This window comes from Oculina patagonica, chromosome 8 (genome assembly GCF_052425735.1).
Source record: "Oculina patagonica isolate OP01 chromosome 8, crgOcupat, whole genome shotgun sequence".
Classification (NCBI taxonomy): Eukaryota; Metazoa; Cnidaria; class Anthozoa; order Scleractinia; family Oculinidae; genus Oculina; species Oculina patagonica.
In genome coordinates, this window is record NC_135765.1 from 8,291,869 (window position 1) to 8,319,580 (window position 27,712).

A 27,712-nucleotide genomic window follows, 5' to 3' on the forward strand; every position below is an offset into this window, starting at 1 on the left:
CTACCAAAATGCCGCGCAAGGCCCATACATACAACTGAATTTTTTCTCGACGTCTTTACCCCTACCCTTTACACTCGGTTTCGGACGTTTTGTCTTGGAGAGGTGAGCTGTGAGGTTGTCGAAGAACAGTGCTTAGTATTTGTAGTTGATAGCATGAGGTGGAGGGTTTTTTTTTTTTTTTTTTTTTGGGGGGGGGGGGGGGGGGTTGTTGTGGTGGGGGTCACATGTGTCATGGAATTTTGCGTGATAACAAGTAGGGAACAGAATACCTTGCCTCGGTCGGAATGAAGTCTTTAAACAATGAATTATTCCGCGGTGTTTGAAAATACCGTTATTGCGAAGTCATGACGTGGCAGCCTTACTGTAAGAATAGGTAACTCTCTGGACACTTGGTTTCTTCAGCGAACGGCCTCTTTTTTGGGCGTGTCGCATCTTTGCTGTGAACAACGAGAGCAAACGTCTTGGTACGAGGTAGTTCTTCGAAATTTCGCGAAAACAGTACGCACTACCATCGTCTTGACCCACTTTCCTCTTCGAGGCTTGTGAAAAAGGGTTGGTGGGTCGGCGGGCCAAAAGAAAAGCATACAGTACTACTAAACAAACAAAACAAAACAAAACAAATGTAAAAAAAAAAATAGTTTCAAATGTGGTAGCCTGAATCATAACATCCTCAGCATTGAAATTTCAACACGAGAACTTTTTGTTTCATAAGGTGTTTTGGTCCCATGAAGACGTTTACAAGGAGTGACAAAGTCTTAACAACCTAAAATGTGGGAAAAGATATGCTGAGAATCCGGCCCCACCCCACCCCATTTCAGGATCTCAATAATGTGGTCGGTTATCGGATTCCTCGAGGGAGGGGTCCCCGGGCCGATGTGAAAAGTTTTCCTATTGTGTTTTTCAAAGTTCTTGTATTTCCCACATTTTCACTTTCTAACAAAGTAACCGATAAAAAATAGATAAATTATAAAAAAATAAATAAATAAATAAATAAATAAACTTTGTTGCTCAATTCCCCAAACGTACCCCCTCTCCATCCCCCTTCCCATCCTTCTAGGAAGCTACCTGTAGCTAACAACTGCATTAAGAACACATGTAGAAAAAGAGCAAGCTATGACCATTCCTTCTCCAACTTCAAACCAAAAGTGGGTTCGTCGGGCGATGGCAAACGAAACACTTTATAACAGGCGTCCTACGTCCTTTGGGTAATTAGAGATTAGGTGGACTCGTTGGGCCTGGGTTCTTTTGGCCTTCAGGTTGAGCCGACGGCGGATCAGCGGTTAACCACCACCACAAGTTTTCGCGCGTAAAAACAAGCAAGAGTTTTCCAGCGCTGAAATTGACTCGAAACGGAACGAAAAACGTCAAAATTATGCCACGAAATACACAAAATGACAAGAAAACGCACAAGGAAGTGAACCAATGGATATTTGTTGCTCCAGGTATGGTATTTTTTCTATAAAAGTGTTGTCTAGCATACGTATTGAAGTGGCGATTCGACTACCAGATCGCATCCTCGTTTGATAAAATTGCATGATTGATGAAACGGTTCCAGTATTAATCCGTTCGATTTGTGTCTGTACCTTACGTGTAGAGAGTGCTGTTTGTGCTCAAGATTGTGGTGAAACAGAACCTGTGTTCATCAAGATTCCACATCCGAGGACAGGTAAGCTGTTTATGAGCTGTCTCTGTCATAGAAAACAAGGATTTGTGCAACCCCAAACGAGATCTTGACGGTTAAAAATATTAGCATTCTGCCCTAACCACCCTAGATGAGACAATTTCCATAATTTACACCCTTAACAGGGTTGCTACAGGTCAGGAAATGGTCAGTGGGGAAAAAAACTTGAAAGTCAGCCAAAAGTGGGGGGATTACAATGTATATTTTGAGTCAGGGAAAATAATTATTACTAACATTTTAAAGAAAAGTCAGGGAAAACTGAAATAATAAAGCCTGGCCAAAAGGATGCAACATTTCAACACAACATATCGATTGCAAAATTGTTGGTTCATGAATGATGTGAGATGTTGTGAATGAGCTTGCTTAACGGATGCAACATACATTTGTAGCGCAACATGTGTTGTTTTGCACATGTCTGGCCACCCTGTTGCAAAAGAGTAGTATTCTGGATGGCACAAATTGAGCTAGTGCAAGTGCTCCGCTGCAACAATGCTGCGCAAAGGTGGCCAAATGATTCCAACTTCATGCAACATCCAAAATTGTTGCGAGAAGAATTTTACCATTTTCAAACTTGATCCAACAACATGCAACATGTTACAACAGGGTGGCCAAACGTGTGCAACATGTGCCCAACAATGTTGCGATATGTTGCCCTGAAATGCTGGGAGTGTTTGGCCGAGGCTTTGCTTAACACCTCTGATTTAATATCAGTGAAGGCTGGAAGAAACATTTCAGGTTAATGTGACCTCTGTCAGCAATTGTTTTTTCTTTGAAAGGAGAAGCTGGATGCCACTACTTTATCTGACATTTTGTACTTATTTAGTCAGGAAAATTTGATTTGAATCAGGGAAAAGTAACGGAATTTTGAAGACTGATGTCTGTGGGAACCATGCTTAAGCAAGACGACAAGCATCTCATCCCTTTCATATGGGAGTTAATTGTTGTCTATGATTAATATATACATGTACATAATAAAATTTAATTAAAGATTATATCTTCAGTTTACAACTTGTCTGTGATTGATCACTTTCAGGCAAGGAACAGCAGTTTCTGCTATCCCACAGTGGAGAGAAGATCTTTGAAGTCTTGCAGTTTAAGGAAGAACCTAGATCGTGGTTTGTAGAGGATTCTGTTCAAAAAGGTATGTAACCAACCTTCAATATTTACAATAAACATAATAAAATAATCAGATACAGTTACCATAGTTGAGCTATTACAATGTAATTGTGGGAGCGTCAAAAGTGTTGTTCAAGACACCCAGCTATTTTTAAAACCTCGGACAAATTTCACCCCTCCTCTTTTTGATATTACCCCCTCCCCCCAAAACAATGTTTTATTTGCTATCTGCAAGACTTGCTTCGTTGGTGTATAACATCGAAAAGGGGGATGGGGGATGGTTGTTACCAGTAATCAACATTGGATTTGAAGTGGAAGAATGGAAATATTTAAATTGGCACTCATGTCAACCAACTGCCTCAACTACCGGGTACGTTTGACACTCATTGTAGCTTAAAAAATGATGGAGCTAAGCGAGTGACATTTTGGCATGTATTATGACAATTCTGCCTGACAAGTTTGAGAACTACATGTAAGGTGTCAAATAATTGATAAGTTCTTTTTTTATCTTTCTTAGATGGAAGTCTATATGTCATAACACCTGTAGACCCATTGTTTCTCATCTTACCATATCTTACCAAATTTTCTCAAAAGGTAAGCCATCTTTTTTGGTGTCACATAGTTTTACTCCTATTTAAGCGTGACACTGTATTATTTATATACGTGGACATCATCCTGAGGGGCAAAAGTAACCCACAATCTCACTAAGAAAGATGAAATGTTCATGTCATGTCACAAAGTATTGACATGTCATGAGTTCTCAATGGGATTTGAGCCCATGACCTCCCTAACGTAGGGTACGCCGTACTCTATCCACTGAGCTACCGAGAGACTCTTGGTGAACTAGCCCATTTACTAGGTTCACATTTAATTTAGCCTTCTGTGGAGGCATATTTTAGCGGGCGAACACCTTTTGATCTGGCGACTGCCATCTTGGATTCGTATTTGGGAGAGGATTGGGGAGAGAGGAGAAAAATTTGCCCCAGGGAGTAGGAGTGAGGCTTAATGTAATTCCCCCCCCCCCCCCTTGCGTGTTTTCTCGCTTCCAAACCTCTCTCGGCCTTCATCCAACATGGGGTGAATCTACTTGATCACTTCTACTCTTGCTGCCTGCACACGGAAAACGCCTGCACTGAAGGCTAGGTACATGTGACAGACACCCTGAATACTGCTAGGATCAGCAAACTTGAGAGCATACTTAAAAGATGTTTGATTTTTTTGTTTTTTTGTCTGTTGGTTTGTTTATTTTTTTCTCTGACTTGTAGTTTAGAACCCTGGAGCAATTACTCCTGGATGAGGGGCACCCATCGATCAGCAGGCTGACTGGATGTCTAACATCTGAGGAGATTCTTAACATCTGCGACATCAAGGGTGATGATGATCTTCAAGTTTACAGACTCAACAATGACAAGGCTATAGCATGGTTAAAAACAAAGGTATTGAATTGTATCCATGCCAAACAGAGCCTCTTGACTCTGTGCAGATAACGAAGAATCTGCAGAAGTTACAAGTGTATTTTTTTTTTTTTTTTTTCATTTTGAGCATGGGTGACTACTGGTAGTTCAATTTTATTATCATTGTTTGGATACCATTAAATTCAAAACAAATCTGTGGAAGTTTTTATCCAGTTTTCTGTAATCTTAAAGGAATGAGGATTTCCACTACATCAATTATCTCAGCCAAGAATCAAAAAGGACAAAAGAGAGGGTGCCAGACCAAATAAAACAAAATAATATAATAGTTAATTCAACTGGAACAACATAAGTGTATTGTTATTATACTCAGACCAGATTTAACCAACAGACAAAGGAACAAATTTAACCATTTTTGAAAGGTTCTAGACAATAATAACTCTATTGATGCATGTTATTTGTTTTTTCTTCTTAAGGTTGAACAGACTGCTGATTGTGTTTCTTCAAGTGGTGTCCATGTGTCCAAAGGTTCCCAGAGTGCCACCTTTGTACGAAGTAAACGACACACAGATGCTTCTAGAGGTACATGCAGTGTTCTAAGAATAGTGTACAGCGGAGAGTAGGCAAAAGCTAAAATTAATAAGCTAGATGTAAAATAACACTTCTCCAGTGTAGCAGTTATTAATTTCTGTACCAGCAAAAAGTTGCAAAGCTACTCAAAGCAAACCACAAGGGCAAACCTCTGTGGCATTGAGTCAAATGCAAGGCAATCACCTGCTGGCAACAGGAAATCTTCTAGTAACTATGATTATTAATAATTCCATTAATACAATCATGTAGTGAAAAGCAGACTTGTCTTTTTTTTTGTTATTTGAATTTGTTGTTATTAAATTTTTGTAGTTAGTTAGATAGGTAGATAGTCCAGTAACTTAATTGACTGATGGAAAAACCGTGTATAAATAAAGTTATCTTATCTTATCTTATCTAGTTTATAATGCGTATCAGTTCATCTATCTGCAGTCTGTCTGTGTGTCTGTCTGGCTGAATCAAAATTTACCTAGTTACTCAAATGTAGTTACTTAATAAGTGATCTTTTTTTGAATGCATGCGAGAACAACCCTTAAGTTACCCTAGACTAAGCTAAGAAATACAAAAAAAAATGTACTGGACCATGTTCTTAAAACAAAATGTTATAATATTCCCATAAAGAGGAGGAACACTGAGGAATTCATTACCTATCGACGTAAAAGCATCCAAATTTAAAGTTATAAAGGAAACCTGGACAGTAGGCAAGCAAACTGTTGACTAGATTTTACTCTTTGTACATATTAATTTTTTTAGTGTATTTGCTTCTGTTTCAATATGGTTTTTATACAAAGAAGTTTTTTATACATGTACTTATGGATTTACCGTATTAAAATGAAAGTGAATCAATCAATCTGTCTGTCTTTCTGTCTTAGATCAGTTTCTTATTTAATCATATATATTGATTCATTAAATTTATTTGGTCAATCAATCAGTCAGTTAGTGAGTCAATCAGGTCAGTCTGTTTTTTTATCCATCAGTTTTGATTGTATATCTTTTTATTTCATTGCTGCTGTTATTGTTTTCAGCGGACTATGTTAGGTATGCCTTTGGTTTGGTGTCTGATTATCTGTCATCAAAGTGGAGTGAAAGTCTCAAGGAATCTATAGGGTAATATTAATTGATAAAGTTACAAGTGAACAATTTTGCCTTCCTTATTTTAACTCATTGACTCTTAAACTGACCTAAACCAGTCTTGAGGAGGGGGGGGGGGTGCATGGAATCACACCCCTCTCACATCCCGAAAATGAAACAACTTTTCCCTCTCAAAATAACCTTTTTGATCTTCTCTGCCACAACCACAGGCTTTCCTTGATGTTTTGAATGAAACATTATCACAAGTTAAGCTTCAAAAATTATTCCTCTGACAGGTTGTCTGAGTCATTCCTTTAAACCTGGAATTTAGTCAACCAATCGTAATAATCTTTATTATAAAGAACGTTTTTTTTTATCACCCCAAGTTTCAAATGCTGACAAGTTTACTCTGAGTTTAAAAGGTGTTTGATGGTTCACTTATCTCTGAGCAGAACTGTAAGTAATTTGTTAATCTTGAAACTTAATAATTAGCTTGTGTTTGCCTTTGTTTTAGTATCACAGATGAAGCGCAACTGTCATCCCCAGAGGGACCCCCGACAAAGGCAAGTTGATGACAAGCATATTACAATGATGCATACATGTATCATGCCTTCTGTGATAAGTTTTTGATTAGCTTTTGCTGACATTCTTTTACAACTGATTAATGGGTTGTTTGATCATATGGTTTGATTTGACCAAATTATATCCATTTTGCAAATGTGGCACATTTCTTGATAGACTTGAAGGGGTTGAGCTTTGGGTTGTGCACAACTGGCACAATGGGCAGATTTTAAGGCATGTTTTTTTTCTCTAGGGGTAAATACAAAAGTACTTAGACTCACTGATTGTTATAAAAAAGCAACAACAATCTGCAGGTTTCTTTGGTGATGTGGTTTATTGTGTGCACTTGTTAAATTTACCTGTTTGTTTTTTCCTTGTCTCTCATTTTCTTAGAGAGCTAAAGTTACTGATGAGATTCCTGAAGCAGCAGAAGATTATTCCAAAGAATTCGGCAAGCTGAATTCCAAAACAGATGGTGGAAAGGTATCAAATGCCACTTACTGAAGCACATTAAAAATAATATGGGTAATGAATCTACCATTGACACATCATGCCAACATGCTGACCAAAATTAATATGTAGGCTGAAATTAATATCCATGAACACACCGCTGACACTACTGGTGCATTGTCCAACACATTGCAAACACAAATCAGAAATCATTGGCTTCTGTGGTTCATGGTGGATTCAATCAAAGTGGGTACAAGGATTTACTTGTCTGCCCTCATTGGTGTAAGTGCATCGGGTGTCCGACATTTGTAGACTTCAGGCTTACAGATAATTAAGCAATCAATAAGCCGACACCACCACCACTTGGAAGATCACAATGAAATTGGTCATTTGATCAAGTTTTATGTTTTTAGGATGAACAGAGACGAAATTTTCGACCTTGAAACATGGTTCAAAATCCATACAAACATCTTTTATTTTGAGACAGTGTTCCGGCCAAAACCATAAAATAAACTCTTAAAATTGTTATGATTTTTGGGATACTCTTAAACATTGGCAAACATGGTAGATTTAGTTTCTTTCAAATAATAGGTCCATGGCAGGATTTAACAGCTTTCACAAAACTGATAAAACTTGCAAGATTATATATATGGTTTTAGGGGAAGCGGTCTCAAAATAACAGATGTTTGACTGTATGGATTTTGAACCATGTTTCAAGGTCGATAATTTCGTCTCTGTTCATCCTAAAAGCATCAAACTTGATCAAATGACGAATCTCACCATGATCTTTCTTGTGATGGTGTCAGATTATTGATTGCTTAAAATTTGAAACTTGCCCCAACAACCTGCGCAACTTTGGAACTTCACAATGCGGAATTTCACACTTCAGTTAGCGTGAATAACACTCCAGTTAGCCTGTTTACAGTTAGCGCTCGATAATGAAAATGGTAGAACACAATATAATCCTCTTAGTCTGCAGTCTGCAAATGTCAGACATCAGAGTGCATCCAACCTTTTGGAACAAGAAAAATACATCTACTCTGAAAACATCAACGATACACGTACCAGGCATAATGAACTCTTTATTATAATAGTGTTCCACTCACTGTCTATTCTAGAACTTTGGGTAAATATTTTATTATAACACGTCACACTGAGTAAAAATATAGTTTCATGACTTGTCGTAACTATAACTTCTGGCAAGTCTTTTGATAAGTGGTCTAACGAGAATGTAATCTGGGTCACGGCAAAAAACTTAGAGTCTTAAAAAAGGCATGGATATTTTCAATATTCTTGGAAAATGATTTTATGAGTCTTGGAATCATTGACCCAATACTTGACTAAAAAAGGAATATCTGAATTATTTTTCATTTTTTACTAATTCCTCTAAATGTATTTATTAATTGTTTATTACAGGCAAACACAAAGTTAACTGCAGCACAGAAGTCATTATCAAAGGTGGACAAAAAGGGAATGAAGTCAATATCAAGTTTCTTTGGAGCTGCAGGCGGCAAAAAGGCCAAGAACAGATAGTACAATAATAATGGTAGCGGTACTGGGACATGTTATGATTTTGATGAATTTGTATAAGACTGATTTGCCATTTAATCATCTCATTATTAAAAGTTAGTTTTTGGAAAGAATTTGGTTAGAGCTGAATTTTGTACTATGCAGTGATAAATGAAGTAATCACAATTTCGATGTCCCGAATTACAACAATAAAAAACCCCATCTTACAGCTACGTTTCTGTTTGTTTGTTTGTTTTATTTTTCCAATGTTTTTTACCTTGGAATCTATATTAAAGGTTGGCATAGCTAACAAGAACATATCCTCAGGAGAAGAAAAAGTAATAGTTTTTCAAGTCGAATCAGTTTTAAATTAGTTGCATTTATTTCGAGATTGTCTGCTTATCGTTGTCATTTTCTTAGAGAGCCAGCTATCGCGTCAATTCCAATCCAATGCCAGTGAATTGTGTAACCTTTAGTTGCCATTCGGCTTTTGCGGTTATGGATTGCCGCTCTCTGCGAATAAATCATAAATCGAGGTGAAAGTATATCTTAAATCGCAAAATATCGTTTGATAAAAGAGTCTACTGTCGGAATGGTCTATGATTTTATGCATAGTATCAGGCTTTGCGGCATGATAATGTAGACAGACAGGCAGGCAGGCAGACAGACAGACAGACAGACGAGTAGGTAAGTAAGTAACTTCATTTAAGAGGGTGACAGTACATGTAACAGAATAACTGATGAACTTCTGGCCCTCTTTCCAAAATGGTACAATACCTAGTTAATCTAATTAACTCTAACTGTCGAATGGAGGAGAGCGCGAGTTCAAAGCGCCTCATTTATGTCATTCTTTTACGTCAAGAATAGACGGTGAAATTGACTTAGTTTAGGGTTGACAGTAAATAAATGTGCCTCGATTAGCACTTTAGCCAAGGCTTCAGAAACTTGGAGCCTTGAATCTAATCAGTATACCTTTGCGCCTCCCATACCTCCTTCCAGATGACGAAGAGCTTAAAAATCCCTAAGAATTCGTTAATTATAGTTACCTGGTGCAACTTGGCTTTCATTACCTGAAAGAAGAAAATATGACACAATAAGATCACCATTAAGACAATTTAGGTTTTTTATGTATTGATCAGGCAGGTCATATGTTTTCAAAGGATTTTGTAACAAAATCTAAATAGATATGCTAACTACTATATGCTAAGCCAATGCATTTCAGCATTCTGGTGTTGGCTATTCTCTATTTTCCAATTGCCCATAATACACTTTGTTTACCCCCCAAATTTTGCATAAACTATTCTTTTCAAATTCTCTTGGGAGGACTGCATATTTCCAAAACAATAGTTTATTCCAAATTTGAGGGGCAAACAAAGTGCATTATGGGCAATTGGAAAATAGAGAATAAGGTAAGTTGGTCTTCTGGCTTAAAAGTCGAGAATGTTTTTAGATAAACATGCTTGCTCCCCATCCTCACCCTCTACAAGAAAGAGTCGAATGACTAAACTAATTACCTGAAAGAAGAAAACATGACACAATAAGATCACCATTAAGACAATTTAGGTTTTTGTTTCGTTTCCTCAGAAACGATACGGTATTATTGTTTCGTTTCCTCAGAAACGATACGGTATTATTTTGGCTTCGATGTGAACTATTTACACAGTGAGGGCTACTATCCAATCAGAAGAACAGTCGTAACCACAAAGTAAATACGTTTGACTGAAAGCAATTAACTTCGTAAAAACATGTTCTTCAAATATCGGAAAGATATTCCTCAGCATGATAAAAAAATATTGAGATTCGTTGCAAACAGAAATATCTAACGACTGCAATGGTTTTAAGTTTGATTAAAGCGATGTATTGTAAGAAAACTAGAGAAAGCTCTCGTAGCGTTTAATTGTTAAGTAAACATTCTAGCGATTTTCTGAAACGGAAGTAAATTTTCACCAATCAGTGTTTGCAAGCGCAAACAAAAACGGGATGACTTGTCGTGTTTGCTTGCACGCGGGGCTGCTATCCAATCACAAGAGCGGTCGTAACCACAAAGTAAATACGTATGACCGATGGCAATTAATTTCGTAAAAACAGTCATGTTCTTCAAATATCGGAAATATATTCCTCAGCATGACCAAAAAAATTTAGATTCGTTGCAAACAGAAATATCTAACGACTGCAATGGTTTTAAGTTTGACTAAAGCGATGTATTGTAAGAAAACTAGAGAAAGCTCTCGTAGCGTTTAATATTATTCTGAAACGGAAGTAAATTTCCACCAACCAGTGTTTACTAGTCTCCCTCGCAGCCGTTCTTAGTGTCGTCACGCAAAATTCCTCCCCACTAACGGCTGCTCACATTCGAACAACATTCCTTTCCACCATTTCAGCCAATCACCATTCGGTTCATATATCTCAGGAACCGTACCCGCCAAAGTAATCTAACCAATCGCATTGCGTGTTTTATTTTGGAGTTCTCAGCTTTCAAAATAGTGACCCTTGGCCTTGAAGAAGCTTTTGATGTTGTTTAATAGCAATACATTTCGAATTTCGAGCTTAAATACAAATGCGTTGAGAATCGTTTCGATTTTCCGGCGATTATTCTGATTTGTTCATGACTGGATGTGAATGTGATCTGCTATTCAGCGACCAGCGAGTTGTCAGCTTGCAAAGCGTGCTATCAAAGGCTTATAACGTTTAAAAAGGCATCTGATCATCTTCAAGAGCTTAAAACTGAATTGAAGGGAATCTTCAAGGATCAAACAATTCCAAGAACAAAACGCTTGTTAAGAGTCGTGAAAGACGATGGAGAAACTGCGACAGCTTCATGCCGTGGGAAAGCCTCGAAATGTTTACAATATCCGATCAATACAACTTGATACAGGAGAGACTTTCCGAAACTCATAGGTAGGTTGACAAAAATATCCTTCTTTTTTCTCGACTACATTTCTAAACATTGTTTTTTGCTGTGAATTCGCAATGTTATTTCGTCCGTTGTGGAAACTTTTAGAAATGAATAAAATATGTTTCTTAATTTACACGTTGTTTGCTTCAGTTCGAATGTTTGATCCGAATGTTCCGCAAAACGTTAAAATACTGGAAAATATTTCGCTCTGTTTCAATAAAGACGTCCAGAACCGCAATCTTTGAGAAAGAAGAGACAAGAATACGAAAACAATAATTATATTTGTCGCTCCCGAACGCACACTTCGCCGTGCATAACTTGCAATTGTTGGATGACATGAACCGTCCCGACATGAACTGGCGAAAAGTAAAGTTTATCCCAACACAAATTAAATTTAGTCAAATTTAACTTCTTTTACACAGCAGAGGAATTTAAAACTTTTTATGAGACGTATGGTCTTCGGTTTTTAGTCTTCTGCGTTTGTAAACCGGTTGAAACTGAACGGTTTACAGATCTTTTCAGAAAAATAATTTTTCGAAAGCAGACACAGCAGACAATGTAGCGCCGCATTGTTGAACGGTTGCTATAAAATAAGCTAAAAGATAAAAGTTTGCGCCTTTTATTTTCATGCTGTTTTATTGCAACGGTCAGCGAAGCGAAGCCCTTTTTGATAAATTTCCCGCATAAGGGTTTAATCGGCACCAGTTATAGAGAGTTGACGCCGCGGAATAAAACAAATAAAATTTATTTATCATCAGAACTTGTTGCGTGCGTGCGAAATACATGGGATCGAATGTCCTTTGAAACGCAGACATAACGTCGCAAAATTACAGGAGTACTCCGTGTATTTGTTCAGTTTCTGCTCCAAATTCAAACCGAAATTAATGATGTAAGTGGATTCAAAATACGCTGTAGAGAATTTTAAAAGCTGGCTCAACAGTCCCGTGAATGATTTTAAATGCTCGGTGATTTCGTTGAATATCGAATGCCGTGATTGTTAATTTTATCGAATGTTTCAAAACGTGTTGACAATGTTTTGAAAAATTATTTATAAATGGAATTGCAACGCTTTTTGATTCCGTTGAAAAACATTGCTTGCGTTTTCAAAACACATCGAAATGTTCTTCTCTGCAACAACCGAATTCGCGGGAAAAAACATGTTGATTACGATCTCCCGTGCTGTGATTGGTCACATAAGAAACAAAGGGAAAGGAATGTTGTTCGAATGTGAGCAGCCGTTAGTGGGGAGGAATTTTGCGTGACGACACTAAGAACGGCTGCGAGGGAGACTAAGTGTTTACAAGCGCAAAGAAAAACGGGATGACTTGGCGTATCTCGTGTTTGCTCGCACGGTAGAGCTTAAGTGCGCTACAAAGAGAAGTGCATATTTGCAGGTGACTTACAAAGTTAATTTCACTTCATGTAACAGAGGAATTTATAAATGTGGGAGATTGCCCTATTCTATTTGTACAGGAAAATTTCACGCCATCTTCGACGTCACAAACAGCGCGAATACACGCAAAATTGCGTGGGTTCTCGCGTGGATGTACCTGGAATTGCGTGATTAGTGTCACGTCGGCGTCGCAAAAACATTCGAGTCTGCACGGAAAGTTGAGAAATTCTGCTCAAAGTTAAATTTTGTATGGATAGTATCGAATAGCAAGGTGTGCAACTGCCGTGTCGAACTAAATTCGTCTCCTTAGTTGATGTAACGCTCAATATTAACTACCGTTGCAACTGCTGGTGCAGATTTCTGAGATTAAATTAATGATATAAACATTATTTGGATTATTCAAAGCCATCGCGGTCTGATCGAAACTCCACAGTATCGCCAAAAATGCAAATCGTTATTATCAGTGTTACCAATGCAAGGCTGTTACACTGACAATAGAATCAACTTGGCTGTGTCTTATTCTGTGGAGATAATTTCATATTTGCCGGGAGAGCGTGCAGCGCGGATCGAGCAAAATACAATCCTGATACGACTATATATAACATATAACTTTCTTTAAACTTGAATTTTGCTTAATTAAAAATCCTTGTTAAAAATCTGTGAATGGTAGCTTTTTACATTAATTTTCTTTGGTTGTTTACGTGTCTTTGTAAAGTGACAACAGGCATTTCATTTTGAAGAAATGGCTTCGAAACAGTGTGCTTATCTCTGTTCTTGTCGACAAGGGTTTTGGTTTGTCTTGAATTTGGCATTTATTTGATTTGAGCATGTGATCAACTCAGAGAAGTATATACCTCAAGCTTTTTGTCAAAAGGTAATAATTTCATCTACGATTAAAGTGTTGTTTTGCATTTTATCAGAGATCAGTAGTCACAGAACACTTTATTTATGGAACTTATTTTTTTTAGGATTGTTTGTTTCAAAAAATAAACCATTTAAATTAATTGCATTACTCTGATCTTGCATTTTACTCTTGTGGTTTCATGTTTCCCCACATTGATAGGAATATATTTAAATATTTTCTGTAAGTTATTTTTCCATTCATGTAACATTCAAAGTTATGCTATCGGGTGCCATTTTTAAGCAAAAAAGTGTTCTGCAGAAATAAAAACAAATCATTTTAATTTCCACTGAATGAGTTAAAACGATAAAGGCAAGCTCCCTTCACTAAACTTAATTTGGAGAGAAAGACATATGCTATTTCTATAAAGAGAACTATTTATGTGTTACTTGAACTCTTAAAAGCCAAACTGCAGCAGGACGTAGTTTATATTATGTCTCCTTTACATAAAATCGACAGTAGGTGTAAAATGGGAATTTAAGTTACTACTAAATATGAAGTTCTTATTTTCATTCTGTACTCGTGCATAAATTCGGCAAATTCAACATACACTAGGACCTTCTCCAAATTAAAGTAAACCCCAAACCCACCTCTCCTTAAGTGTTACACTATTCTCACCCTTCCGCAATCAGGAAACGAAACACTATTTCTTTTTGTTTTTGAAATAGCTGCTTGTTTTGGATTCAAGTTGAACTATTTACGCAGTGGAGGCTACTATCCAATCAGGAGAACGCTCGCAACCACAAAGTAAATATGTTTGACCGAAGGCAATTTATTTCGTAAAAGCATGTTATCGGAAAGATAATCCTCAGCATGACCAAAAAATATTGAGATTCCTTACAAATACAAATATCCGACGACTGCACTGGTTTTAGGTTTGATTAACGCAATGTATTGAAAAAAAAAAATAGAGTAAGCTCTTTAAGCCTTTAATTGTAAAGTAAACATCTTAGCTATATTCTGAAATGGAAGAAAACTTCCACCAATCAGAGTGTTTGCAACGCAAACAAAAGCGTGATGACATGGCGTATCCGCCGTGTTTGCTCGCACGGAAGGGCTAGCGTGCCCCGAAAACGGGCAAGTTGATTGAAGAGAAGGGCATATATGCAGGAGATTTACAAAGTTTTTTCACTGAATGTAACAGATTAATGTATAAATGTGCTTAATGTAACAGATTAATGTATAAATGTGTAAAGGAAAATTCACGGCATCTTCGACGTCACAAGCCGTGCGAATACACGCAAAATTGCGTGGGTTCTCGCGTGGACGTATCCGGAGTTGCGTGATCAGTGTCACGTGAATCGCGAAAACATTCGAGTCGGCACGAATAGTTCAGAACGAAAAAGAAGACAGTCAAGTTCTGTTAAAACATCAAATTTCGTATGGACAGTTTCGTATAGCAAGCTGTACAAATGCCATGTCGAACAACATTTATCTCTTTAGCTAAATACAATTGACACTTAAATAAAGTTTATGTATGTTTTTATGTATGTAAAGCTCAAGATTAACTACTGCGACTGCTGGATAAGCTTGGATAAGTTTTCTGAGATGAAATTAACAATACCGTCGCTTGCATCTAAGCGTGAACACGTGCCGCCGAAACATGATCTAATTGGGTATCAAACGTGGCATGATTGGTCATCAAACGTTTGAAGTTTAGCAGACCGTAACGGCAACTTTTGCGCCGAAACTTCAACACATTCCGGTTTCGAAACAGTCGAAATGGCGGAAAGATTGGATATCAAGACTGCCTTCGACAAATTGATCCTGATCTGTGTCGATATGCATTTGCAGGCTCACTTGAATCACTTCTGGTGCAAAATTTCGCCAGTTCTCAGTGTTTATGGTGAGCATTTTGAGCATGAAAGTTGCCATTACGGTCTGCTAAACTTCAATGTTTCATGACGAAACATGCCACGTTTGATACCCAATTAGATCATGTTTCGGCGGCTCGTGTTCACGCTTAGATGCAAGCGACGGTATAAACATTCTTTGCATTACTCCCGATTACTCAAAGCCATGACGATCTGATCGAAACTCCACGGCATCGCCAAAAATGCAAATCGTAATTATCAAGGCTGTTACACTGACAACAGAAGCAAATTGGCTGTGTCTTATTCTGTGGAAATAATTCATATTTGCCAGAAGAGCTTCCAGCGCGGATCGAGACGAACGAGCAAAATAAAATCCAGTTTTGACTAAATACTTCTGGACGCATTTAAATCCCGGTTAAAGATCTGTGTATGGTAACTTTTTTACATTAATTCACCCTTGTTGTTTACGTGTCGAAGTTTAGTGACCACACGTATTTTTTTTTGGAAGAAATGGCTTCGAAACAATGTATTTGTGCTTATCTCTGTTCTTGTCGACTAGGGTTTCGGTTTGTCTAGAATTTGGCATTTATTTGATTTGAGCATGTGCCTTGAGCATGTGATCAATTCAGAGATCAATTTAGAGAAGTATATACCTCAAGATTTTTGTCAAAAGGTAATAATTTCATCTACGATTATATTGATAGGAGCTCCCTTTATTTAATTTTATTTGGAGAGAAAGACTCATACTATTTCTATATGGAGAAATATTAATGTGTTACTTGAACTCTACCAAACTGTAGCAGGCCTAAGTTTATGCCTCCTTCACATAAAATGGACAGTAGGTGTTAAATGGGAAGTTACTCCTGAATATGAAGTTCTTTTCATTCTTCACTCGCGCATAAATTCAGAAAATTTACACTAGGATCTCCAAATTAAAATAAACCCCAAACCCACCTCTCCTTAAACATTACGCTATTCTCACCCTTCCGCATTCTGGAAACGAAACACTATTTCTTTTTGAAATAGCTGCTTGTTTATGTATTGATCAGGCAGGTCATATGTTTTCAAAGGATTTTGTAACACAAATCTAAATAGATATGCTAACTATATGCTAAGCCAATGCATTACAGCATTCTGGTGTTGGCTATAAGGTAAGTTGGTCTTCTGGCTTAAAAGTCGAGAGTGTTTTTAGATAAACATGCTTGCTCCCCATCCTCACCCTCTACAAGAAAGAGTCGAATGACTTACTTTCGCCGCCAAAGAGGTTTTCAAAACAAATCACCAGGAAAGTCAGACACACCATTCCAATGAAAAGAGCCCACGCAATGATTTGTGACTCCGTCTTGGTTTTGGCAATGAGATCATTTAAGGCATCTATTTCATAAGCAGTCAGATTTTTCATCTTATTAGGACCTGCGCCAACTTTTCCGCAGACGTAGTAATCCGTTTCGGCGAATGAGACTATCAACCATACGACTGGAGCAACGAACACCCGTGTCATGCTTGGTATGGTCGTTTTACAGCATATACCTTCCTTTACCCTGATTTTGCCGTTTACTTTTTGATTCTGATTTTGACTTTTTTTGTTTTTGCCTTTTACTTCGAAGCACAGGTTCAAAGGATTCCAGTCGTCTACGATCACGAGCATGTTTGCAAAGACCAGGATTATGAACGGAGCGAAAAGGAATAGGTAGCCATAAGTGTTGCTCTTTTCCACTGGACAGTCGAAGAGCTCTGAGTTCAAAAGAACGTTCAACCCCACGGTTATCCCACTAAGCACAAGGTTTGTCAAAGTGGATTTATTATCAGCCAGGAAATCGGTGATTGTCTCCAAGAGTTTGCCGATTGGATTATCTGCCATAGTTCGTTCTAAAAAAACAATTAGGAATTAAAATATAAAAATAATAATTTAACAACTCTACATCTACCTCCATCATCACTTAATTGGCAGATTTTTCTACAATGTTGGACAATTAAAATGACCCCCCCCCCCCTCCCCCCATTTCAATGATGGAAAAATGGCGCGTTTTGGTCTTAGCGTGAATTCATCAAATTGAATATAATTCGAGAGGGATGGGGGGGGGGGGGGGGTCATGTTTCCTTTCTATGCCGTCGAAGATTGCAGCTTCTAAGGGGTTAAAATGTCGTTACCTCTCAGTTTTTTAATCAAATATTCTAGGTACAATCTATATATGCACAGCCTAATGGATTTGAAACAAAGTAATCGGGACAACATCCCTTTAACAATCGACACGTCTCTTCGGCCGAATTTACATCAATTAACTCTGATTAGTTCAGTTCCTGTCAGGTACTGTGGATATTACTAATGGTTAGAAATCTTCTTAGCAACGATATTGAACACGGTTGCAACAAGTAAACTAAGATATGTCAGTAGGTCGTATAGTGTGATCGTCCGGGTGAGAGTAGTTCTGAGAAGAACAGTTGTTGGTGACTGACGTTTCGACAACCTGAGCGGAAGTCACCTTCAGAGTCATCTTCATCTTTGGAGATTGGAGTATCTGCCATAGTTCGTTCTAAAAAACACTAATAATTGAAATAGAAAAAATAATAATTATTTAACAGCTCTACATCTACCTCCATCATCACTTAATGGGTCATCTTCAGAGTCATCTAGATCTTCATCGGAGATTGGAGTATCTGCCATAGTTTGTTCTAAAAAAACAATAAGAATTGAAATAGAAAAAATAATAATTATTTAACAACTCTACATCTACCTCCATCATCACTTAATTGGTTGCTAAGGAAGACGAATAACAAAATATTTTTTACTGTACTGAAGCCCGTGGTCATTTCGTTTCGCTTCTTCCCAGCTGCACGACCAAAAAAAAAGGCCTAGAAAGTACAACCTGGAGCGTGCACTGAAATTAGTTCTATTAAACGTCCGAGAGGAACAGTACTACGAAATTTACATGTTAGAGGGGTTTCTCGACACGCCGTTTGAAAACAACTAGAGTAAAAAAAATTCAGTCCCAATAATATCACGAGGGAAATATGCGATGCCTAAGAGAAAAAAGTCTTAGTTTTACACTGACACGAGGCTTAGATAGTCATGTCCAAAATTACTCTGGAGAAGTATTTCTCACAGAAGCATTGCTAGTAACTAAGAAACTTAACGCTTTCAAGACAAAAGGAAAAGATATAACTTCAATCCTGGTTATACGGAAAAACTATTCAACGTAGCTAGTACTTGATACAAGACTGTTTGTTTTGACTTTTTCCTCTTTAGATAACTAATCTATTAGTTCAAACCTTGCTCGTTATCAGACATGTTATCAGCCTTACTCGGCCTTACTAGGAACTTGCGTCCGGCTTCTGTACGCAGCGTCAGAGAAATCTGCAGTTTTGTATGCATGTGTGTTTACAGTTCTACTAAGTAGTCAAGCGACAGCACTTGAGTAGAATCAGCCTTAAATTTCCAAATATAGTTATCATCTCAATTGCTGTACGGCCGTGTACCAATTATGGTCAAGTGCACGTGGTTTTCTGTAAAGTTACTGTTTAATTGATTTGTGTATTGACGCGAAACCGAACAAATGATACAATACATACGTGCAGCATATCATGAAAGCATACTTTTTTCGCCAGCTTTCAAAGTCTGGTACAGACAGTTGTACGAGCGAATATATACCGTAAAACGTCTACAATACCCACCCCACCCCACCCCCTTCTCGTTTCTTCAGCCTTCAAACCCTTCCATTATGCTTAGTCAAAGACGATTTACAGGAAAGGGCTTGGACAAAAATCATTTTGATCCACCACATAACTTTACGTACTTTTCGTAAATTTGTAACGGGCATGTAGGTGAAATATCCTATTTCAGATTTTTATACGCTAGTTGATTTCGTATTTGAAAGCCCCGCTCTATCTCTCTCTTCTCACCCCCTCCCCCCGTCTCTTCCCTTCAAATTCACTATCAAACTCTCACCCTACCCCTAATTAACCTAAAAGGGTTTTGAAAAGAAATCGGCCCCAAGGGGAAGTGGGAGGATCTTGATTACTGCAACACTGTTCAGCTTCTTCAGCATTAAATGATAGACAACGCTTTACTAATTTTGCAGAAAACTATTGACATAGATACAAACACAAAGAGACAAATAAGCTGTACCTGCACAAAGTCTTTGGAAAAGTTTATTAATTCCTATAACGTTTAAACTGTCAGAATCGTAGACAAAATTGTTCAGAACGGCGCCTTTAATTTGGCTAATGCGGCTTCCTTGTTATTGTAGCAATCAGCATTGACGTAAGCCGATTTGTTTCAGAATTTCGAGAGCATATTGTTCTTCAACCATCCTTGCATAATAACTTCGCGTTCCTGTCTTTTTTTCTATTGCTGACGCCACAAAAGGAATCCGAGTTATTTTATTAGCAAATTTGCTGTGTCATCCATGGAGTACTCTTTCAATCAGGCTGAAGAGTAAAGTAACACATTTTTTTTGTTCGCACACACTTTATGACAATTTGCTTCATATTCTCTTGTTTGCTACTATTTACTACTATTTACCTCCGGTTTCTCCTGCGTCGAACTTTGTAATAGTTTAAAGCAAAAATATGCAAGACTCTAGCGAGGAAACATAAAAAGAGCAATGGTAAACTATATGCGGCGTACAAAGCTTAACTTTTCAGTGACTGTCTTAACATTTGGATTGAAAATGGAGGATTTCGAAAGTTTGAAACGTTGCCATCTCCCTGGCCACTTGTGCTTTCCGTGTTGCTTCCTCGCCGTACACATCGTAACGCGCGTCAAAAAAGTTGATTGATTTCCCATGTATTCCCGCAACGATACAAAGTAGTCCGCTATTTCTGTCGACTGGCGTCGTTTTAAACAATATCGCCGGCGATTGTGATAAGAAGAAACACTTCTCCCGGGAAAAAATATCAATAATGACACCAAACGCTATCCAACGTGAAGTCCATTAGCTAATCTCGATGCGGAAAGTCCCAAAACCTACTCTAAATCTTGTAAATTGCAGTTTTAAAATTTCTCAACAGCCCAGTAACAATCAACGCATTAATTTCTTCCAAATTTAAACCAACTTTTAGTTCGGGTTCCTCTCAGGTTTTGTGAATGTTACCATTAGTTGTGGCAATCTTACTGATAGGAACCATACTGTTCACGGTTAAAACTGGTAAACTATGATATGTCGATTGGTTGCTAAGGGTACCGAATAGGCAAGATTCAGTCGGCAAGACGAGAGTGTACTTCTAACTTAAACTCTGGTACCCAAAGAGGCTCAAGCTTTCGTTTCGCTTCTTCCCGGCTGCACGACAGAAAAAAAAAGCCTTAGAAGTACAACCTATTTAGTGCTGGAGCGTGCATGGAAATAAGCGCCATTTAACGTCTAGCTGTCTGTGAGAGAAACAGAACCACGATCATTACACTCTTTTTATTTTGTAAGAATATTGTTTTTCCGGCCCAGGCTGAATATTCTTATTTTTCTGCCGATTTTAGGCTGACAATATTATTATGAAAATTCTTAGATAGGCATGTATTGGGGTATCAATTACAAGTGTTTGGTGCCCAGATCTGTATCGTGTTACATTGTGCACTTCTTTCATCGCTTTTCGTTGCAGCCAGCAAGGTCTTCATATTAATGCACCGTTCATCGAAGTGTCATAAGCATCGAACATTTGGCTATGGCAGGTTTTTATTGTTTTATTGGCTAGTTAAAGTTAAAGGACTATATACGGTTCAGTTATTTATAAAAACATATTTACAAATTTGCAACTCAAAACTATATTCTTTTCAAAATCTGAGCCTTGGGTTTATTATTAAGTTAAAAATTTGCAAAATTAAGCCTCGGTATTTTTTTAAACTAGATTCTTATAAAATAAAAGAGTGTACATATTAATTTAGAATGGTTTCTCGTTGCTGTTTGAAAACAACTGCATTAGGGAATTTAAACCACAAGAAAAAAGCACGAGTGAAATATGCGTTGTCGTGGTTTAGTACACGAGGTTTATATTATAGCTATGTCCAAAATTACTTCGGAGTACTATTTCTCACATTGGCAATGGCAGTAACTAACTACTTAACGCTTTCAAGACACAAGGAAAACATCTAACTTCGACCCTGGTTACACGGAAAAACTATTCAACGTAGCTAGTTCTTGATACATGACTGTTTGGTTTAACTTTTTCCTCTTTAGATAACTAATACTATGCGTAAGACTATGAGTTCAAACCTTTCTGGACTCCGGCAGGGCTTTTATCGTTTTTGGACTCCCCGCTATCAACCTTACTCGGCCTTACTAGGAACTTGCGTCCGGCTTCTGTACGCAGCGTCAGAGAAGACTGCAGTTTTTTTGTGTGTGTTTACAGTCTTATTTATCAGTCAAGCGTCATCACTAAGTAGAATCAGCCTTAAATTTCCAAATATAGTTATCATCTCAATTGCTGTACGGCCGTGTACCAATTATGGTCAAGTGCACGTGGTTTTCTATAAAGTTACTGTCTAATTGATTTGTGTATTGATGCGAAACTGAACAAATGCTATCATGTATGCGTGCAGCATATCACGAAAGCATACTTTAATTGTTCGCCATCTTTCGAAGTCTGGTGCAGACAGTTGTACGAGCGAATATATACCGTAAAACGTCTACAATACTCACCCCCCCCCCCACCCCACCCCCTTCTCGTTTCTTCAGCCATCAAACCCTTCCATTATGCTTAGCCAAAAACGATTTACAGGAAAGCGCTTGGACAAAAATCATTTTGATCCACCACATAACTTTACGTACTTTCGTAAATTTGTAACGGGCATGTAGGTAAAATATCCTATTTCAGCTTTTTATACGCTAGTTGATTTTATATTTGAAAGCCCCGCTATATCTCTCTCTTCTCACCCCTCCCCCCCTCTCTTCCCTTCAAATTCACTATCAAACTCTCACCCTACCCCTAACCTAAAAGGGTTTTGAAAAGAAATCGGTTGGGACTTAAAAGTCGGATAATCTTGTTTACTCCAACACTGTTTAGTTTCTTCAGCATCAAATGATAGGCCACGCTTGACTAATTTTGCAGAAAGCTATTGACATACGTACAAACACAAAGAGACAACTAAGCTTTTACTGCTCAAACTCTTTGGAAAAGTTCATTAATCACTATAACGTTTAAACTGTCGGCGCCTTTTAATTACGTCACTTCCTTGTTATTGTAGTAATGTTTAGAACACTCAGCATTGACGTAAGCCTGTTTGTTTCAGAATTTCGAGAGCATATTGTTGTTCAACTATCCTTGCATAATTACTACGCGTTCATGTCTAAAGGGAATTTTTGACGTGCTCAGTGGCTGAAAAATTTCATATAAATATAGACTGTGACAAATAGATTTTTCCCATGACAGCGTGATAATCATTTCTTTTATGTCTCCTTCGAAAGTAGTTAATGCGGGTTTTTTACTCCTATATTTCTGTTATTCTATTGTATTAAGAAGTCTGTGAAATGTTGAAAACAAAGCAGTAAAACTTGAAAGCTGCTATTTTTTAGTGACGTATATCGGTACGTTTTGAAGTTGAAGTACTTTGTTTTTAAAGTTATCGAGGTATGTCGACCAAGGGAGGGGGGAGGGGGAGGGGGAACTCAATAAAGTTTTATATGGGAAGTCTCTGCCCCGGGGTCCAAAGCTTTATCCTCTTTTACCATTTTTTTTTTTTTTACATAAAAGGTAACTATGTCATATACCTTCAATACAAAACGGTAACCCTCTAAATAGATACCAGCGTAACGAACGACTTGTGTCACCAGAGCGAAAGAATCACCCGTTTTATCACCCGTTTAACGCTCACCAGTTTCACTCCTTTTTGCTAGCGTCGTTTCATATTCGCGTTATATAGACTGAAGATGAATTCAACAGACTTGTTCTTAGATGAAACCCTCTCCCCTGGCCCCGATAAGCCCTTCTAGTCACTCAGAAAAAAACAAAGACTAGCTCTTGGTCATGGAAATTAAAACGAGCAAGTCTAAAGTGTTCTTTAAGCATTCATTCGAGTGAGCAACGCGCTGTCAAAGATGTCAACAGAACTAATCATAGTGGAGCTTATCTCACATCGTTAGGCAAACGGTTTAATGCATTTTTTTTTTGGGATTTTATTATTTAGAATGTACCGTATTTATTCAGCTATAAGCCGATCTCGGCTATAAGCCGAGACCCCAAACTTCGGACTTATAAACTTAGTTGGATCATCAGATGGTTCACTTAGCTCTGAGCAGAACTGTAAGTTGTTAATCTTGAAACTTAATAATTAGCTTGTGTTTTTGTTTTGTTTTAGTATCACAGATGAAGCGCAGCTGTCATCCCCAGAGGGACCCCCGACAAAGGCAAGTTGATGACAAACAATCTAATGATGCATATCATGCCTTTTCTGTGCCAAGTTTTTGATAAGCTTTTGCTGACATTTTTTTTTTATATAAGAATATAACTGATAAATTTTTATGGGTTTTGTTTGATCATGTGGTTTGATTTGACCAAATTATATCCATTTGGCAGATGTGGCACGTTTCTTGATAGACTTGAAGGGGTCTTGCTTTGGGTTGTGCACAACTGCAACAACAGGCAGATTTTAAGACATGATTTTTTTTTTCTGTGGGGAGAAAATACAAAACTGCAGCTAGATGTTCTACTCTGGAAAAACACAAGTACTTAGACTCACTAATTGTTATAAAGAAATTACAACAATCTGCATCTTTCTTTGGTGATGTGGTGTGGTTTATTGTGTGTGCTTGTTTTACCTGTTTGTTTTTTCTTTGTCACGCATTTTTAAGCGATGGCGTGACATCGCTTTTATGCCATCGCACGATCGGTTCGTTTTGTCTGTTTGGCCCGATCGAACAGAAATCAAGTTTAACTTAACAAGAAATCGCCGCGTAAAACACAAAAGCAAAATACTTCTGTGCAGTTAGAATGGAAAACTACAATGTATGAACGAAAGAGACTTATTATATATGATGGAATCTATTAGATTGAGTTGGCAGAAATTTCTAATTCTAAAAATACAAAGGGCCGCTGTGAGCAAGAGACCGTTTGACCTTAAAAGCTTGCTCGCGCGTATCGTATGTCGTTTATCCGTGATATCACACTGCAGTATAACGCAATCTTTGTTGAGACAACACAGGGAAATCTAAATAAATAATAAAAATATAAATAAAGTATTACTGCTGTTCAATTGAGCAAATCTACGAAGAAAATGTATTATTTGCATCCTTGGTCTGTGAATTCATATTAAACAACTTCATTTATTTAAATTCCATCAGATCCTCGGACTATACTATTTATACAATCACTAACATTGCTTCTTATGTTAAAAAAATGTAAGATGCAGTTGGATAACAGTCATTTCGACACACAAGGTGTCAGCTACTATTATTTACTTTAAGTTTTCCTCAAAATTATGTAAGACCCCTCGTGAAACGCCATCGCTTCTGCATGCATCGCGTGCCAGTTATTTTAGAGAGCTAAAGTTACTGATGACATTCCTGAAGCAGTAGAAGATTACTCCAAAGAATTCGGCAAGTTGAATTCCAAAACAGAAAGTGGAAAGGTATCAAATGTCACAAATTAAAATAATATGGGTAATGAATCTGCCATTGACACATCATGCCAATGTGCTGAACAAATATTTTGGCTGAAAATAATACCCACTCACTGCTGACACTACTGGTAGTCTACTGGTGCATTGTCCAACCGATGCAAACACAAATCAGAAATCATTGGGTTCTGTGGTTCATGGCAGATTCAATCAAAGTGGGTACATAGAGGATATTACATGGTTGCGCGGAGATATGAAATTTATCTTTGAGTGTTCAAATCGATATCTCACGAGTGAGCGCAGCGAACGAGTGGGATATCGATTTGAACACGAGAAGATATATATGTTATTTGCCGGCCGGGAGGTCCGTATTGGGAAAAACTGTACCCTCGGTCTTGAGCACGGCCCTCGGCCTGCGGCCTCGGGCCGTACTCAAGACCTCGGGTACAGTTTTTCCCAATACGGACCGACCTAGGCCGGCAAATAACGTTTTTATTTTTTTTTACTTTAATTTATTTGGAAAAGAAACCAAGGAAAAATGAGTCGCAAAATCTTTGTTTTTACGCGCGGATTTGATTTGATTTGATTTGAGTCCGACTTGATCGACGAGCAAGGATGAAGAATGCTGTTTGGCAGTTTGCTATTTAATTCCGAATGAAATAGCTTTACTTAAAATGAACCGTACTCAAAAAAGGTTCAGCATATTTAATTTACATTGCAGAGAATCAAGAAAAGCAAATGAAGTCATAAATAAAGCACAAATATGCCGCAAAACTTAACACATTTAAATCGATTTCAGTCGGCTTCCCAAACAATTCTCGATAAGAATTTTTGCTCACAGGGTGTTAAGGCTATTTCTCTGACTCAAAAATACTCTTTGACTGGAAAGCAGTATTTTAATCTATTCACACTTGTATTTAACAAATTAATAATCTCTGTACTTTTTCCAGCAGAATTTTATTCTGATAAACAGTTTCATACTGAATAAAATGCGTAGTGTCTACGTACGGCACAATATTGTGATAATTAATTTGTCCGTTTTTAATCAAAGAATCTCATTTCCTTGAATGATGGCAAATAGTGTTCTGCTTTAGCAAAACTTGACAGATAAACAAGGCAGTTAAACTCATAGATAGAGCCTAAAAACGTGGTGAAGGTTACCGCAATGGCGTGAAAATCATTGCAAAATGCACAAACAACGCGACGGCAAACTACGAACGGTAATTAAAACTACAACTCGATTTTGTTGAGAAAGAAATAAATACTCGCCTTTTGAAGAACTTTGAGGCCTTTAATTCCACTGCTTTTTAGTCCTTTCAAATTTACAACGGTTGGTAAACTCGAGTAAACAGCTATTTCGATTTTGGAGAGCAAAACTTTCATGTGTTCGTTCGTCTCGCCGGCACACTGATTTCGCGTGGAACTGAATCCCGTTCCGTTGATTCCCTGCGGCCCGCGTACCGTTGACCGCGGTCAAGATCGGAAAATTCCGCCCGCTCCCGGAACCAATCAGATTGCAGGATTTGGTTCATCTTGCCCGCTCACGCGCTGAGAAAAAAATAATTCCTGGTATTTCACTGATGTTTATATAATAAAAGGATTTACTTGTCTGCCCTCATTGGTGTAAGTGCATCGGGTGTCCGACATTTGCAGACTCCAGGCTTACAGATAATTAAGCAATCGATAAACCGACACCACCACCACTTGGAAGATCACAATGAAATTGGTCATTTGATCAAGTTTGATGTTTTTAGGATAAACAAAGACGAAATTATCGACCTTGAAACATGGTTCAAAATCCATACAAACATCTTTTATTTTGAGACATTGTTGCGGCCAGAACCATAACATAAACTCTTAAAATTTTTATGATTTTTGGGATACTCTTAAACATTGGCAAACATGGTAGATTTAGTTTCTTTCAAATAATAGGCCCATGGCAGGATTTAACAGCTGTCACAAAACTGATAAAACTTGCAAGAGTATAATTATATGGTTTTGGGGACACAGTCTCAAAATAAGAGAAGTTTGTATGGATTTTGAACTTCACATTTCAGAAGTTCACACTTGGGTTAGCATGAATAACACTCCAGTTAGCCTGTTTACAGTTAGCTCTGGATATTGAGTCTACAAATGTCAACCTTTTGGAACAAGAAAAACACATCTACTCTGAAAACAACAACAACAAACAAAACAACAAAATACATGTAGGCATAATGAAGTCTTTATTATCAATGATAGTATTTCACTCACTATCTAATCTAGAACTTTGGGTAAATATTTTATTGTAACACGTCACACTGAGTAAAAATATAGTGTCATGACTTTTCATAATCATAACTTCTGGCAAGTCTTATGATAAGTGGACTAACGAAAATGTAATCTGGGTCACAGCAAAAAACTTAGAGTCTTTAAAAAGGCATGGATATATTCAATATTCTTGGAAAATGATTTTATGAGTCTTGGAATCATTGACCGAATACTTGACTAAAAAAGGAATATCTGAATTATTTTTCATTTTTAATTCCTCTAAACGTATTTATCTACTGTTTTATTACAGACAAACACAAAGTTAACTGCAGCGCAGAAGTCACTATCTAAGGTAGACAAAAAGGGAATGAAGTCCATATCAAGTTTCTTTGGAGCTGCAGGCGGCAAAAAGACCAAGAACAGATAGTACAATAATAATGGTAGCGGTACTGGGACATGTTATGATTTTGATGAATTTGTATAAAACTGACTTGCCATTTAATCATCTCGTTATTAAAAGTTATTTTTG

General features: G+C 37.6%; 1 protein-coding gene across 2 annotated transcripts; it reads left to right on the plus strand.

The window, feature by feature from the left end:
* Nucleotides 1-1,183: 1,183 nt before the first annotated feature.
* LOC144662618 (ribonuclease H2 subunit B-like) lies at nt 1,184-27,712 on the plus strand. 2 transcript variants are annotated; one of them, XM_078523471.1, is made up of 10 exons: nt 1,184-1,442; nt 1,595-1,666; nt 2,715-2,822; nt 3,315-3,391; nt 4,063-4,233; nt 4,686-4,791; nt 5,823-5,904; nt 6,383-6,435; nt 24,860-24,945; nt 27,494-27,712. In XM_078523471.1, the coding sequence occupies exons 1-10, from the start codon at nt 1,373-1,375 to the stop codon at nt 27,608-27,610; spliced, it is 942 nt and encodes a 313-aa protein (XP_078379597.1). In that variant the 5' UTR covers nt 1,184-1,372; the 3' UTR covers nt 27,611-27,712. The 2 variants fall into 2 exon arrangements, with proteins under 2 accessions (XP_078379597.1, XP_078379595.1); XM_078523469.1 differs by lacking the exons at nt 24,860-24,945; nt 27,494-27,712 and adding exons at nt 6,827-6,912; nt 8,296-8,615 and having other exon boundaries at nt 1,204-1,442.